The following is a 17,825-nucleotide window of genomic DNA, read 5'->3' as shown; positions in this document are numbered from 1 at the left end:
AGGCATACACTTCATCTTCCACCACAAAGGGTGTTTTGAGCTTATCTTCCTCTGCGATGGATATCTAGTTGTAATCGGAAAATCCATCCATGAATGAGCATGTTTCATGACCGATAACTTCCTCCATTATAAATATTGTCCGTAATCAGAATTGGAAATGGATATTTAATTGTTACTGCATTCAAACAGTGAAAGTCTATGCATATCTTTATTTGAGTGGTGTCCTTTTTCAATGATATCACAATTGGGGATACCCACTCACTTATCTTGACCTAAAAGATAATGCCTACATCAAGCATTTTGTTAATCTCATCTGTGATCCCGTGCTATATAGTTTTAGTTCATTCGGTATGATCGCTTCTGTACTGTTACTACTCCTTGTATTAATGGGATGCGGTGGACACACAATTTTGGCGGTGGCCCCTTCAGGTCTTTGTATGTCCATGCGAAAACATCCTTATACTCCATGAATATCTTAAATGATGCCGCTTTTAGTACCGGATTCCAATCATCTCCCACCAAAATGTTCTTAGCGTTGACCGTGACTCCTAAGTTCACCATCTTCACCATGGGTTCTTTGTATTTAATAGGCTTCTCATCGCTGAATGTATGTGTAGGTATTTTTGGAAATTCGTTCTTTTCATCTCCCTTACTTCCTCCTTCGACCCCTAACATGTGACAGCTCATAAAGAGTTCATAGTCCTCCATTTGCCAATGGAGTGGGCCATTCACCGAGTCAAAGTCATCATAGTTGGACCCTCCTTCCAGTTTCAGGATTCCTTTTTCGTTGGGTTCCATTCTTTTCTTTCCTTTGTCATCTCCTTCACCTTCCAAATCTGATTACGCCACATCTTCTCCCACCATCTCGGTGTGTAGGTCAATTACGAACCTACAACCTCCTCTTTCCATGGACAGAGTGTTCCTTTTCCAATCATGTTTCACCTTTGCCTATACCAGCTAGCCCCTTCCGAGGATGGTGTCGTAACCTTTCCTTTTCAACCGAATGACCACAAAGTCGAGTAAGAAGGGTTGAGCCCTGATTGTTACGGTTTGCACCATTAGAGTTCCAAAGGGTTTGATTCCGTGTTGATTGGCGGTAAGGAATTGGAATGTAGGCGGCCATAGGGTTGGTTGTCCCAACTTCTTCCATGTTTCCTCGGGCAATACATTTACACCCGACCCTCCATCTACGATGGTGTCCATAAGGATGGTTCCAAGAATACCCATCTCAACTACTGTTGGGTGTTTTCCCATGTTCAACACAAGTAGCATTGGGTCTACCATGGTAGTTCCACATCCACCGTGTGTGTTCTTCCATAGCTCATCCACCGCCATTGGGCATGGTGTCATGTTTAAGATTGTTGTCCATAACTGAGGCATTGCAAGGAGAAGGTCGTTTAGTTTCATAGGAATCACAGATTGCATTACCTATCGTATGATGTTTTGTTCTGCCTGGTTCCTCCTTTAAGTGTCGGTAGTGTCCTTCATTTGCATTCTTTCGACCTCCATCTCTTTTTCTATTTATGTTTTTGCCTGCTGCATCCTTTTCTTTTCCTCTTCTGAATCTAGGTATGTTGCCTTCTTTGCTTATGCACGAGTGATTGCCAATGTTTCTTCCTCACATCTTTCTATTGTCAACGCATTCACCCTAGGCTTAGGGCATTTTGAGTCATTGTGGTCTCCAAGACCACACCATCTGCACAACAGTTGTGGTGTTCCCTTCGTAGTGCAATCTCTGGAAAACTGGCCCCAGAGGTTGCAAGCACGACATTGTATCATTGGTCGTCTGGTTGGATCGTATTGTATCCGACTATAGCCCCCATTGTTGTTGTTGTTATTGTTATTTTCGGCTCTTTCGCTTCGGTTGTTTCGATACCCTCCTGAAGTTGTCACGTCATTGTTCGTATTTGTTCCCTCCCGAGGTGGACACTTCTTGCGTTAGTAGCACTTGTTGATGTCCTTTTGTTTTCATATTGAATGGGCATTCCTTGGTGGAATGTCCCACAATTTGGCAAATATTGCAAAATTGGTTCTTAGGGCAAGAGCCCTTTGTATGGCCCTCCTTGCAATTTGTACAAAATAGTTCCCCTTCTCTGTTTTGGCTAGGGTTCTTTTTCATGTTTTTAAATTCTTTCATCATATGTAGCATATCTTTCTATAATGCCTGGACCTTTTTACTCGATTCCTCGTCACTTCTTTCGGAAGTGAGTCTTTTGAATCCGAAGATCTGTCCTTTTTCCCGGTTTTGTGTTCGCTCTCTAAATCCATCACGCGGTTGTATACATCAATGCATGATGTTGGAGGTACTATTTTCATCTTTTTACGCAATGTTTGTTGTAGCCCTTCGACGAACCATCTTTTGTTGAACCTGTCCACTAGTGGGCTTTCCATCTTTCCTATCAACTCCTTCAGTCTCGTGTATACACGGACTGTTTCATTTTTCCCCTACTTTGTACTGTAAATTTTCACGTGAATCTCATTATCATCCCTAAGTAGTCAAAATTTTGCTGTAAATTTTTTCTTGATGCCCGCCCATGTCGTTAGCTTCTTCCAGTCGATGTCTGAAAACCAATCAATTGCTACACCTCATAGGGTAGCTAGAAACTGTCGAATCCACTCATCTTGATCTATTATGCCATTTTTCAGTCCATATTGTTTCACGCGTTTTACAATGTCAAACTGGATCGATCGTCCCATCACCACCAAATTTTGGTAGTTTTTCCTTTGTTTCTGCCATTGTAAATTTGTTCCTTGTTTGTTGTGTCTGTGCTTGTTGTGCACCCGCACTGTTTGGTGCACCCGCGCTATTCTGCACACCCGCATTGTTTTGCACAACCGTGCTACTCCAGACAATTACGTTACTCTGGATAACCACATTACTCTGTGGTGTGAAGAGATCTTCTAGAAGTGAAGTTATTCGATTCTCAACTTGTATCCGTTCGTCTGGTGTATCAAGGATGAAGAGTTCACCCCACGCTCGTGCTCTTTTGGCACCTCGAGCCATGCGGATTCCTTCTCTTTCGTTTGGATTCTCTATCCTTGGCATATACAAGTATAGGAACTCCTCCCTTGTCTCTTCAACCAAATTTAACCTTTGTTGTGTCTCTTCGAAGAAATCCTCAGCACTTCTCGGTCGGTGAGGTGAATGCACTCCGTCGGTCATTGTCCCTTCACCACTTCAGTGCTCGTCGGCGAGTTGTTGAAGTTTCTGCCTTCATTTTTCCTATTGTGTGAGAATTAATGCTTCCCATGTTGTGTGCACATCATCCTTTTCTTTTCTTTTATTTTGCTCTTTGTTGAGCAACTTCGGCATTAATCTTCAAAAGACATCTTTGGTACCAAGTTTGACATGCAACAACGCCAAATGTTTGTCATACAAGGTAAACGTATAGTTGCATTCAAATACTAGAATCTAACACAAAATGTGATAGCACCTTATTCATATAAGCAGAGTATATAATCACGAGTACAATGATGCTTCATAGTTCAATTTGGACGATGTACATATATCTCCCGAAGGGGTGACTCAATCATCACGTGACCTTTCAAACACTAACTAATCTCATCGGGTGTAGTATAGTTTTTCCCGACAACACATATACCTTATGGACATTTTGAGTATTTGGTGAATGTCATGCGGCTTGATATCCAAAAGGCCATTACTCAGAGTACTTGGTGAGTACCATGGGACTTGATATTCTGAGGCCATTACTCCTGATATCTAACGGTGAATATCTTTTGATCAAGGATATTCGTAAACATGTCATTCTAGATATTACGCTGAGGTAATATTATATCCTATGTTTATCCTCCCTAGCTAAGGAGGAGTGTTGATGTTTTGTAGCTTTTGTCAGATAAATCTTATGAGACTAAACTATTGAAGATATAAATATAAATTATTTTTTTATTTTTTTCTATTATGTAAGATATATATATATATATATTATAGATTTATATCTAGAATATATTATAGATTTATATCTAGAATACTATTAGGAGAAATTAATATAATACTGATTCAAAGTTATTATGTGTATATATATAGTCACATAATCAATTGCTATTATATTAATCTCATAATAATGAATAGACATGTCCCATGAAGGGATATGTCTCTCCTTGGCTCATTCTAAAAATAAATGCAAGAGATCGCTGCATTTTGAAAACACATATTTTATAGGCAGTGCTATTGCATTTGCAGATATTCTAAAATCAACAATCATTGTAATTCATCTGTGATTGTATTGAATCAAGATCAACTCTTTCCTTATCTGATATCAGATTTACAATAAAAGCAGTCTTCTTATAGCTCTATTACTACTAAAGCATAACGTTGTAGGGGAATTACGTATATGGGATCAGTCTCTGAAAGTAATCCATAACATAACTATAAATGTTTTGGTTTCAGGATTTCACACCATTGAGAATTAAAATAAATTGTCTGACCAATTAAGGCACTAGTTATAAGCAAGGACGTGGGTGTGTGTGACAAAATTCAAAAGCATGCAAATAATAGCTACAAGGAAGAGATTATTCCTTTGAATCCATTACTCCCCAGTCAGAGATTCAATACAAGGCATTTAACAGCTAAATTGAGGAGCAAGAAATGAAAGACTAATTTCATAAGGCAGCATGCGAAGGATTGATTACAGTAGCATATTTGAGCAGCTAGTATAGTAGACATTATCTTAGAAGTAAATGTATCATCAAATTCAGTGGCTGATTGGTAGGAAGCTGTTAACTGGCAGCATGGTAAAAGAGGCTTAATACATACGAAGTTTTAGTTTTGTAACTGTTAAAACTTATACGACTTCAGCCCATCACCAACCAAAAAAAGAATAAAATAATTACGATTACTTTTAAATTCCATCTCAAGATAGACATTACAATCTGCCCTGGAAAATATTGCTTGTCCTCCAGTAATGCTGATTTGAACCATTGAATTCTTTCTGACATGAATGTCAACCCTTGGAGGTTTGTAATCATTAAATCCTCCTTGATGCTAGCTTCTTCTGCATTGCTCTGATATAATGGATGTTTCCTTCTCCAGTCCGTTTGCCTTAGTGAACAATCTTCTTATATGCATGAAATTTTCCAATAGTCATATGTTGAGAACTGGAGGACATTTCCTTGCTCTCTACTTGATGCATAAACTCAATAATCTGGAACTTGAGTTTGTTTGCTACTGATTTGTGTGTTTTTCTTGTAGCTGTAACTCCAGCATTTAGTATAGGATCCACATACTTCAAACAATGTTATGACAGCTTGGAACAACTACATTATTACAACTATAACAGAAACCAAGGCCCATCGTGGCCACAATGAAGGCAATTATTTTTCAGATTTCTTAATTGAATAGTTCTTGATACCCTGAAAATGCAAACACAGCAACAATTTTTAATACTTGGACTCAACAACACTCATCTCTTCATTACATTGTATAGCCTTCACTTTTCATGATTTTGACCATGACTGTCTTCATACTCATACAGGCTGCTATTTTTTTCTGTAATCATTGTCATACACAATAATGAACTTGACCTCCAACATGAGTATGGCACGGATACCTATCCAACTGTCCTCTTGTTCATTTAACATATATTGGTTGTATACTTGACCTTGCAATGCTTTCCTATACCTATCACAGTCTTTTGTCGTCATGACCATTTTAATTTCCGTTACACTGTTCTGCTCTCTAATATCTTTTGCAGGTTTCTGAATTTCTGTCTCATTCACTGTTACGTTTGTAGAGCACTATCAACACTCATGATTATTTTAAACGTCCTTATGACTGTCCATTAAATCTTGCTATATGTTTAACAATGTTTGCAGTTACAAGACTAACAAGAGATGGTCTTTGCCATGGCATGTAAGACTACATGTATGGTGGGTGTAGGTTCTCAAGATGAAGATCTTACTAAATTATTCCACATCAACATTCTAGTCAAGGGTAAGAAGGTTGATGCATTGTTTTAGACAAGCAAACCTAAATGTCCCATGTCTTCATACTCATACAGGCTGCTATTTTTTTCTGTAATCATTGTCATACACAATAATGAACTTGACCTCCAACATGAGTATGGCACGGATACCTATACAACTGTCCTCTTGTTCATTTAACATATATTGGTTGTATACTTGACCTTGCAATGCTTTCCTATACCTATCACAGTCTTTTGTCGTCATGACCATTTTAATTTCCGTTACACTGTTGTAAACCTTTCTTGTTCTGCTCTCTAATATCTTTTGCAGGTTTCTGAATTTCTGTCTCATTCACAGTTAGGTTTGTAGAGCACTATCAACACTCATGATTATTTTGAACGTCCTTATGACTGTCCATTAAATCTTGCTATATGTTTAACAATGTTTGCAGTTACAAGACTAACAAGAGATGGTCTTTGCCATGGCATGTAAGACTACATGTATAGTGGGTGTAGGTTCTCAAGATGAAGATCTTACTAAATTATTCCACATCAACATTCTAGTCAAGGGTAAGAAGGTTGATGCATTGTTTTAGACAAGCAAACCTAAATGTCCCAAAGTTCCAAAGTGCTAATGGGGTGATGACTATGGACCATCCAGGTATTGTTGAAACATAGTAATCACTTGAGTCACAAGGCAATTGACATATGGTTTTCATCCAAAGTATAAAGATGACATTCTTACTGCTGTGATGAGTATAGATAATTTTGGTGCTTTTTAGGCAAAGCTCATATCTCCATGTAAGAAATGAAATCTACATCTAAAGAAAAGATCAGTATACAAACTAGAATGATATTATTTTTATTCTGAACTTATATGTATATTCATGGTTAGACTTTCTCAAGCCAAGATGAGCATTGATGCAATTAGAAAATTGGTAAGTAGAAAAAGAAGAGCTTTCAGAGGATGAGACAAAAAAATAATACCTGGGCTACGTGTGTACCAAGAACAGTAAGAAATCAGTCAGCCAGTGAAGAAATTCTCAGAGATGTTTTTGGAGCTCAAAGAACTGTTCCAGGCAACCATTGAGCATGGGACTGAATTGTGTCCTGACTTTGGGCTTTACTGTCAAAATATTTAGAGACCAATGTGCAGCTAAACGCTAAGTAGCCGAATCAGTCCTATGTTGCCATCAACTCCGGGTACAAATCGTACCTGAATTGGAATCATATTTGTAACGCCTTTGTGCATGCACAATGTTCGATTTTTTTATCGTTGAGCTGTGACCAAAAACAAATTGCTTCCAGTTGATTCAAGGTATGACGTGGTGAGTCCAAGTCAGCTCTAGCTCTATTCTGACAGGTTTGACTTCCAAAATGAAAAAAACCCTAAAACTTTTCTATCTTTCGCGCAGACTTATATTTCCCATGGCTCATATTTTTCATGAGGCACTTTCTTTTCATCCCTTTTTATCATGTGATAGCGTGCACACTTTCTTTTCACTTCTTCGCTTCTATAGTATGCTATGACAGGAAACGTTTCACTTCTTCATATCTTTGCACAAAGGTGTGAGCACAAGGGCTCAAATCTGCAGGCAACGAAGCTTTATAAAGCCTCATGGGTGAAGCTTTACAAAGCTGCATGGGTAAGCACTTCAAGCTGCAAGGCAGGGCTGTAATTTTTAATTTTCTAATAATAGACACGTAAAAGTTTTAAACTATAAAAAAATAAAACTAATGTGTGTAAACCTTAAGTTCTAACTGTCGGTGTACTTAAATACTCACTAATTACACTTTACTTCAGCCTACTTAAAATAGTGCATATATAGTCATTTGCATTTGAGATACTTAGGAGTTTGCATCTTATTTTTGCACATGGTGTAGGAGAGACTCCACTTTGGGTGGTGACGGTTGTTACCACATTTCCACTTTATGTGTTGTAATCATCCTCCACATGTTGATTTGAGATACTTAGGAGTTTGCATCTTATTTTTGCACATGGTGTAGGAGAAACTCCACTCTGGGTGGTGACGGTTGTTACCACATTTCCACTTTATGTGTTGTAATCCATTCTAGGTGGTGACGGTTGTTACCACATTTCCACTTTATGTGTTGTAATCATCCTCCACATGTTGCACATACTTCATTGCATAATGGAAAATGATCGACCTTCGGTAAACATGTGATTCTAACTTATGTACATGATAGCTTATCTCTTCATCATGATCTCTTATTGTCTTGCATTATATAAGTACACATCTACATTGTCTATCATTGAATACCAATTGAATCATATCTCTTGAATCTAGTTGATTTATTATTGCATCAATGATGAGAATACAATTTGTTCTTGTCTATATTATCTCTCTTGTCTTTGTGCTATTCACTGGCCTCTAAACCCCAAGTTCATTGCTACACGAAAATTCTTACATGATATCATTGTAATTTAAGCGTTGGTTTTTCATTGGAGAGATTTCTAGTGCAGTTTGGGAATTTGCATTTTATAACTTTCTATTACAGGTCATATTGGAGATTGTTAGTGCAAATCGGCAGTTGTCATCATATTAAGGAGGTCCAAAACCCCTACACTAACTTTTGTTTCATCCAAATCGGGCATCAAAAGCTAAATCTAGAGCCATTTGAAGTTTGAAGGTATGGCAAGGGCAATTTTAAAAACAAAATTATAGAGGGTATTTTCAAAAAATATATCTTACTCATCCAAACTTCTATTGTCATGCATTTTTTTTTTGTTTTGGGGTAGAGTTTCGTGCTCTACATAGTGGTGTGGTTGGTTTGTGATCTCTATTCCTGAACTTTTACAAAAATCACTAATCCTAGTTTTTGCAACTTCCAAGACCTCATTCATGCTCATACAAACTCCTTTTTATGTGCAATTTTTTGAAGTGCATAATTTTTTCTATATTTTACAGTGGTGCTATCACAATATAGTGACTGTGATCTAAATTGTAAGTTCAAAATTTGGCTTAGTTTTGCAAATGTAATGCAGACCTTAGTTTGATCTTTGGCATAGTGATCTAAGTCCATCATAGCCCCTAATTGTGGGCTGTAATCATTTGTTGATCTTATTTTATGATGTGAGAATTGTATCACTAATGTAATCATGAGTTCTGAAATACTTCCTTTTGTAATAATCTTGAAAAGGGGTAAGTATAAGTCATGGGCAAAAAGAAACATCACACATTGTAGATAACTTAATCTCTTGTCTCATCTTTATGGACTCGTTATTGAGTCAAAGTTATAATGGAAGCAATATATTTGGAGCGAAAAGAATGCTCGTATAATAGATTCGCTTGGTAGCAGCATCAATTTGTGTCTCTTCCATAATATCGAGCCCATGCTTGAAGGTATTCACTGCGAACACACAATTTGGGCCATTATTTGGAAGATTCTTGGAAATCCACATGTTTCTCCTTTCCTAAATGACCTTGTTTCATAATGCCTCCTTCCGCTTGATGATCTTATACCTTAAAGGAAATTGAAGAATTTACAGCACTTGAGAGTTATGATGATCTAGTGACTCCACCTGCAGCTCCTACTTCTCTAGTTGAGATCACACATTCATCTCTTGTCAGTGATTCAATGAGTCATTACAAGAAATATCAAATTTTTTTCCTAAATTGTTATTCCTATTTTCTAGATATAGTGCATTGTTTGTGGAGTCTCGCACTTCAAATTTGGGAGACACATTTGAGGGGGTTTCATTTCTCTTTGATGATAGCTTCATTGTAGTTGGAGAATCTATTTCACCATCTTTCTAGCTTGTTCACAATTCGTTTCTACTAGTCCCTTGTTTGTCACCTTCTATTGTTATTAGGCATGTTCCTAATTGGTCCATGGCGTCTTCATCATCCAAGCACATAGTGACACATGGACAAATTTTAGCGACATCATCATCACACTACGTTTGGATCACACTTCCTAGTTCCTATCCAGAATCAGAAATATTCTTACATTTGTACTTAGTCTATCTTCTTCCCAAGGGGTAAAATGTTGTTTATAGACATTGGACTATGGTTCATCTTCAAGTGCGCTCACTATTTTTACAGGAGATTGTTCATTATAGGGGTGATATCATGTCTCCTTTCCTTCCTATGGAGGCATAATTGATTATATATACATGATGCATGAAGTCCTGGGGGGCTCTTGAGTTGCCCATCCATGCATCTTATTTGTTTTCATCTCTTTTAGAAGGGAAATCTGTCTCACGAGCTTTTCTCCCTTTCTTCATTTTATTGGAGATTTATTGCATTGTATTTGCATATTGCACATGAGTACCTAATATGACCTAGTAGTCGGGACCCATCTTGCATTGTGAGTTTATTTCTATCTTCCTAAGCCACACTTAAGGTGGGGTGTTGGTGTAATTAAATATTTACTTTACACTTGACTTGAGCTTACTTAAGATAATGTATACATAGTGGTTTGCATTTAACACACTTCAAAGTTTGCATCTTATATTTGTACATGGTATAGGAGAAACCCCGCATTAGGAGGGGATAGTTGTTATCACATTTCCACTTTATACGTTGTTTCCACCTTTAGTGTACTATCACATTATCATCCTCCACATATTGCACATACTTCATTGCACAATGGAGATGATACACCTTGGTGGACATGTGATTACACCTTGTGTGGGTGATAGCTTATCTCCTCCTTATCATCATCTCTTATTGTCTTGCCTATACAAGCGGGCGCCTCTGCATTTTGTATCATTGAATTCCAATTTAATCATCTCTTGAATCCAATTGATTCCTTATTCCATCATTTATGAGAATACAATTTCTTCTTTTCTATAGTATCTCTCTGGTCTTTGTACTATTCATTGGCCTCTAGATCCTTGGTTAATTGCTATATGCAAATTCTTGCACTAACTTTATAAGTTATAACAATATAATTTATTTCGTTTATAGATTTATTTTTCTTTCGAATATTTGTATGGAAACCATATTAGACTGACTATTAATTTACTATTAATTTATTAAACATTTTTTATTTCAAATTTTAAATAGTAATATACATGACTTCAAATTGATAAATAAAACTAGTTTATAATATAATTTAAATGGTAAACCTAACCTATTTTTTCTCTATTTCAGAGTAGATAATAAAATTTGAAAATCATATTTGATATCAATAATTTATGAAATATAATTATTTAAACTTAATAGAAATTATTTGTTTTAAAGATAAGATAATTTTTTTAATATTAATAAAAAGATTTTCTATATAAATTGCAGGGTGCTACTACTATAGCAGCGATAGAAATTTATCATGGCAGACATTGCTACATTTACTTTTGACCCAGCGTCACCATTATGGAGGCACATGTAAAACATTAGAGCATGTTCCACGTGGGGGTGCAAAGCTTTTCTATGTAAATTGCAGGGTGCTAACTACTATAGCAGCTATACAAATTTATCATGGCAGACACTGCTACATTTACTTTTGACCCAGTGTCACCATTATGGAGGCACGTGTAAAACATTAGAGCATGTTCCACGTGGGGGTGACTGTATTTGGATATGTCCCAGCTGAGGCACACACTATACAAGTTCCCACGGCCAAGTGAAAGAACATTTCTGTAAAATTCCAGGAAAGGAAATCAAATTTTTTGCAAGAAAAGACGGTGAACCTATGCCAGCTTCTAAAGTTGCAGCATATATTAAGGAACAAGAAGAAGCAGGTGCAAGGGTTGGTGAGTTGTAGGGGCATCCAGTGATTTAAGGAAGGGGCTCACAGAGGTCACATGCTTCAGCATCTCATACACGCAGTGTTGCTCCTGATATCATAGTAAACAGCCATCCATATCTAAGGGGAAATGAAGATCAAGCTAGTATTCTTATGAGAGCAAAAGAACCACTGACGAGGGCATTTAATAATGACGGTAGAGATTTTGTTGACTAATCATTTGCCAAGTGTGTCTATGCAAATGATTTATCATTCAATGTTGTTTGATCACCCTATTGGCAAGACATGGTAAGAAAAATAAATGAAGCTCCAAAGAGGTACACAAACCCAATTTATGAGGTGTATACCACCTTATTGTCAAAGAAGGTTCAACATATGGAAACCTCATTAGCTCCCATTAAGGCCTCATGGAAAAAAGCGTGTCTATTATTTTCGATGGGTGGAAGGATGCGAAAATGGACCCTTAATTAATGTGATTGTGTTGTGCCCTAAAGGGGCAATGTTTCTAAAAGTTGTTGATTGTAAGGGGGCAAGAGAAGATGCACAATTTATTGCTAACATTCTTATACATTGCATTAAGGAAGTAAGCCCTTAAAATGTATCTATTATTGTCCCATTAATGCCTCATGGAAAAAAAAGGTGTATCTATTATTTTAGATGGGTGGAAGGATGCAGAAATAGTCCCTTAATTAATGTGATTGCATTGTGCCCTAAAGGGGCAATGTTTCTAAAAGTTGTTGATTGTAAGGGAGCAAGTGAAGATGCACAATTTATTGCTAACATTCTTATACAATGCATTAACAAAGTAGGCCCTCAAAATGTTGTCCAAGATGTAACAGACAATGCATAGAACTATAGAACTATATATTTTGGTCACCTTGTGTCATACATTCAGTCAACCTCAAGTTACAAAAGTTTGGATAGACATAGCTTGGATTGAATAAGTGTATGATGCAGCTCAAGAGATCCAAATGTTCATAACGAACCACCACAAGTTGCAAGCTATTTTTAAATCATTCTCGCGGTTAGAGCTATTGATGGTAATGTAAATTTCAAACAATCTGATTTATGTTTTAATTTAGTAATTTATTTCAACAAAATTATATATATACAGATTCTTCTTTATTTTTAATTACCTTTTTTTTTCAAATACATTGTTGAGACTAATTTCACATCCAACACAGTTAGACAACTTCTGAAGGTTTGAGGGGTACTTTCCAATATGCTCATTAGCCAAGCATAGACTGTATGGAGGCAGTCCAGTACTGAGAGGGCAGGAAATGTAAAGCAGAAAAATTTGGATGACACTAGGTGAGATCGTGCAAAATATCTTCTTAGTTTCACAAAGCCCATCGTAGATATGATTAGTTTTACTGACATGGATAAACCATGCTTGGTGGAGGTTTATTATGAATTAGACACAATGATTGAGAATATAAGATCCATCATAAATGTAAAAGAGCAAGACCCTGAAAAAACCTTCTTCACAGAGGTGCAATCAATTTGTGTTGATCAATGGAACAAAATGACCAACCCACTCCATCATCTTACCTTCTCATTGAAACCCAAATATTATAGTAAAGAGATTGCCATGCCAACAAGGCTGCCACCATATTGTGATGCCAAAGTAGGTGAAGGGCTTTGGAGAGTTGTTACTAAATTTTTCCCTGAAACTGAAATGGAAGATGCAGTTAAAACTGAATTTGCTCAATTTGCAGCATCCATTGGTCATAGTCATGCTGCTCTCCGTGACAAGTATAAGAAGGGTGCTCCCTCTTGGTGGTACCTCAATGGCCACAAATTGCCACACCTCCAACTTCTAACAATCAAAGTTTTATCACAAGTAAGTTTATGAATTTTAACCCACTCTCTAAATCTGGCTGTCATTTAAAAATTCCTATTTTTCATTTGATTTACAAAATTATTAATGTAAAATTTAAAGACTAATGAGATTTGCCTTTGCTACAATAGGTTGCAAGTTCTTCTTCAGCTGAAAGAAAGTAGAGTATATACTCTTTCACCCACTCATTGAAGTGCAATCTGTTGGCATCAAGCAAAGTTGAGGGTCTAGTCTATGTGCATTCCAACTCGTGGCTTCTTATTCACAAGAAGGATGAGTACAAGAAAGGGGTAACAAAATTGTGGATGTAGAAATGAAGCGTACTGACTTGGATCTTTCTATTGTTGCACAATCTTCAAAAATTGAGGAGTTGAGTAGCAGCACATTCTAGTGCAAGTAACAATGGGATTCAATCATCTAATGCCAATGTTGATGACAAGCTTGATATTAATACTTCTGATTAGTGAACTATTCCTACTATTATAATTTATTTCTGTGTTAAACAACTACATATCATGAGATTCTAGTTCAATCTTTTTTATATCAAAAACTGAATTTATATTATTATGTTATGTTTCAAAAATAGAAACTTGTAATGGCTTTGTTTAGCATATCTATTGGCATGTGACATTCTAAACTTAATTTGTTTTTTAGCTGCACATATATATAACAACCTGCCATATACATATGTATTGGTATTTGACATTCTAAACTTAATTTGTTTTCAAGTTGTGCGTGCACACACACACATATATGGACATACTCATAACATTCCCAACCCCCTAAAAAACTATATCGTACTAGTGTTTCATACCCACTTACCTGTACCATTTCCAAACCCGATTCAGCTACTTAGGCTAAAGGTAATGATACAGCAAAGTAAGTTTAGACCAACTACTTTGCCCTGAGGTTCTATGGTAGTTGTGACAAAGAAAATTGCTACTTGATGGACCAACTACTTTGCCATGAGGTTCTATGGTAGTTGTGACAAAGAAAATTGGTACTTGATGAATGTGTGTTGATGGTAAGGCATTGAACAAAACTTTCATAAAAAAATATGTACCGGCTGCTCTGTATTGCTAATTAATTGGATCAACTACACCATTACAAGAATCTTACAAAGCTGGAATTTAGATCATGGTATCACCAAACTCAAACAAAGAATAAGATGAATGGAAATCAATGGTATGACTAAGCAAGGATTGTTTGAGTGGCTTGTTGTATCATTTGGATTCTGCAATGTTCCAACAAACACTACGAAATCCTTCAGCAGAATGTATGAAGAACAAGGTTGCATGGGTACTCATACCCACACCCCTGGTACTCGTACCCACGTACCCAAGTACTAGGTACACGTATCCCACGTACTAGGTACTCAGTGGAGAGCATCATAGCTAAGGACCTTGATTAAGATTCTGATTTATTTTTTGGTTTTTTGTTTTTGTATTAGCTTGTTGTTTATCAAACTTTATTCTATACCAAATCAGTTTGAAACTTTGATACTCATTAACAATAAACTTTATCACTGTTCAAGTCATAAGTATCATTTGCAATATGTCATTGTCATATGATTTAGGATCTTCTTGTTCATGTTTAAAGTCTGCCTTCTTTGTTATGCATTTAAGCATTTATCATGTATTATTATTTCATAGCAAATCTGAAACTGAAAACAATACATTACATTTGCAAACTTTATCATTGTTCTTGTTTTGAAAAACCATTGTCATGACTCATAATTTCAGATTTTTTATAAATATAAAAGTATAATTTTTAAATAAGTTTGACATACCCAAGTACCTCCATCCCCTATTATGAAAAATAGTTTAAACATTCAACATATATATATATAATAATCTGACTTATGGCTCATATTTTCAAATTTCTTGTTTTGAGTGCTCAATGTCATGACTCATGACAGATATTTTGATTTTTATATTTTCTATAAAATATTAATTATATAGAAAAAATTAGGCATACACACGTACCCCCGTCCCCTATTTTGAAAAATATGCGTACCCGTACCTGTTCCCATACCCATTCCCGTACCCGTACCCACATACCCGTGCAACCTAGATGAAGAACCATGGTTTAAACATAATATTATGTTGGAACTTCATAAATGAAATTAGCAGGAACAATACTACTGAAAAACTGAGAATAGAGAGCAAGATTTAAGAACACAGAGCGAGATATAAGATCTGATCTTTCATTGTAATTATTGCTGAAGCATTACATACCCATAACAGTGACTTATTCATACAGAAATCAATCTAAAATTAATTGTAGAGCTCAGAAATATAATCGCAGGAATAAACTGTAATGTCTCCAATTTTTTGACTGACAATTAATTAAATTGTTTTTTAAGTTGTCAAAACATAAATGAAATATTCAAATAATGGCACAATATTAATTAATTTAATTCAATAATAATAAATATTATTATATGTCACTTTCATAGGTGCATAACTCTGACATTGGAACAAACCGTATCCCAAGGGACAAAAGATACCCGCAAAGATGCTTTCGCCATCCTTTGAAGTGTTAGACATATCCACAGGTGAGTTAGGCAAAGGGAATAAAGCTCTTAAAATGTGATGTTGGGATCTGTTCAACATCTCAGGATTCGGAACTATAGCCTGGTCATGGTTTATGCAGTTATGGAGTCTTTTTGTGTTTTGATATTTGTACATGGGCCGTCTACCAATAATATCTAAAAATTTAAATAAGTAATTTGTATTTGTTAAAAGAGAGCTAGACTAGCTAATTACAAGTAATTTAGAGGTTTATGTCCAGACTAGGTCGCTATACTGTATTTATGGACTGCATATGATCGGCCTTACAGTTATAATACCAAGGTTCAAAGATTTAGCTGTTCCAATTCTCTGGAAACATAGATAAACTGTGTTGTCGTCTCTGCTAACACCATCAAGTACAGTTCATAAGAATATCTTATGCTGTTCCATGTAAGGAACACCATGGGCATTTTCTGTCCTCGGATAAAGAAATAATTCGGGTTTTTCTGGACAATTTAAATTATCAAGGAAAACTCTGTAGCTTCTGTTTTGTTTTCTAGATTTCATGAGAGAGGACATAATTTAGACCCTGAATACCAAGAAACCCAATGGATCAGTCTCTTTTTGATCTTTTTGAAAACAAAACAAAGAAAAAGTCAAGCCCAATGGGCAGAATATAACCTAAATGTTTGTCGAAGTGGATAAAATAAATCGATATATAGGCGATTTCGCGTGCTAATTGCTAGAACCAGAGAAGTAAGGGAATGATAGCCAATACGAATGAATATGCTCTGATAGGCAAATGACAAAATTCACCAGCTAGCGGTGAAAGAAAAAAGATCCCCATAAAAAATACGACCAAAGCGTTGATGTAGAAGCTTACCTGTGCAACCTCTGAGACCTTATTCCAAACAATCTCCTCCAATATGTTAGAAGGGGCAGAACTTTCTTCATCCCCACTGTGAGGAGGATACCTTCTAATCCCAACCGCCTGGACAAAAGCCCAATATAAACAATAATTAGATACACTCCAACACCTTGCAGAATTCAGTAAACTGACAAAGGAAAAAATGCATAAAGCATCGTATTCTACCTGTTGTGCACTGCAGACGAAAGTGGTATGTGTGTTGGTGGCACTGGTGTTACACATGAATGTTTTGCCCGAAAACAGGTTGGAGCCGGTGTTCCACTCGAATCTTCTGTATCCCAAAAGACGATGTTGAGTTGTTGAAAATGGCCTATGATGGTCCTTTTGTGGGTTTAAAAGGGCTGAGAGTGAAAACCCACATGTGAGACTTCCCATTATTTATATTTTGCCTTCTAACAGGTCCCTCGCTCTATCCAAGAGCACTGCATTATCGCGCGATGAGCTGATGAGCTGAAATTTGCATGCCTAACGAGCATCTACACCTGTTCAATTTGGTAGTACAAAATTAGTTCAATAAGTCTTCGATTTGAAAGACGAGATCGGTTACGATGGATAAAACACGTGTTTTTTCCCTTGGCTTGCCGCGTCTCAACGGTCGAGAGGGTTGATTATGCTCATCTCTCGACCAATACCAACCCTAAAACGATCACCGTTAGAGCCCGTTTGGCAACGGCAATGAGATCTCCTCTCTCTCATTCTCTCATTGTGATGATGGATCACGTAGTGTGATTCGAAACGTTGATGGTAAAAATCTTCACACAATCTAATTCAGAAACTGATTTACATAACTATGATGGATTGTGGAAATCTGATCGCATTAACGGCAATGAGACTTAATAGGCATCTATAAAATTTAAAATTTTCAAATCCTTTGTGTTTGGTAGCTGGAATTAGAAAGGAATTGGCATTCA

General features: G+C 36.5%; 1 protein-coding gene across 2 annotated transcripts in view; it reads right to left on the bottom strand.

The window, feature by feature from the left end:
- Window positions 1–17,413, bottom strand: part of LOC149553507 (indole-3-glycerol phosphate synthase, chloroplastic-like) — a 237,079-nt gene extending 219,666 nt beyond the window's left edge. For both annotated transcript variants that reach the window (XM_089788933.1, XM_089788934.1), the window contains exons 1-2: window positions 17,080–17,413; window positions 16,870–16,977 (exon numbers count right to left, since the gene is read on the bottom strand). In XM_089788933.1, the coding sequence (XP_089645059.1) occupies window positions 16,870–16,977; window positions 17,080–17,289 (318 nt within the window). In that variant the 5' untranslated portion in view covers window positions 17,290–17,413. The remainder of the gene's footprint in view (window positions 1–16,869; window positions 16,978–17,079) is intronic.
- Between the last annotated feature and the right edge of the window lie 412 nt (window positions 17,414–17,825).

This window comes from Cupressus sempervirens, chromosome 6, assembly GCF_028749045.1.
Source record: "Cupressus sempervirens isolate cs-2001-9-10 chromosome 6, ASM2874904v1, whole genome shotgun sequence".
Lineage (NCBI taxonomy): Eukaryota > Viridiplantae > Streptophyta > Pinopsida > Cupressales > Cupressaceae > Cupressus > Cupressus sempervirens.
The sequence above is the reverse complement of the archived record's forward strand: the minus strand, read 5'-3'. Positions and strand labels throughout refer to the sequence as shown.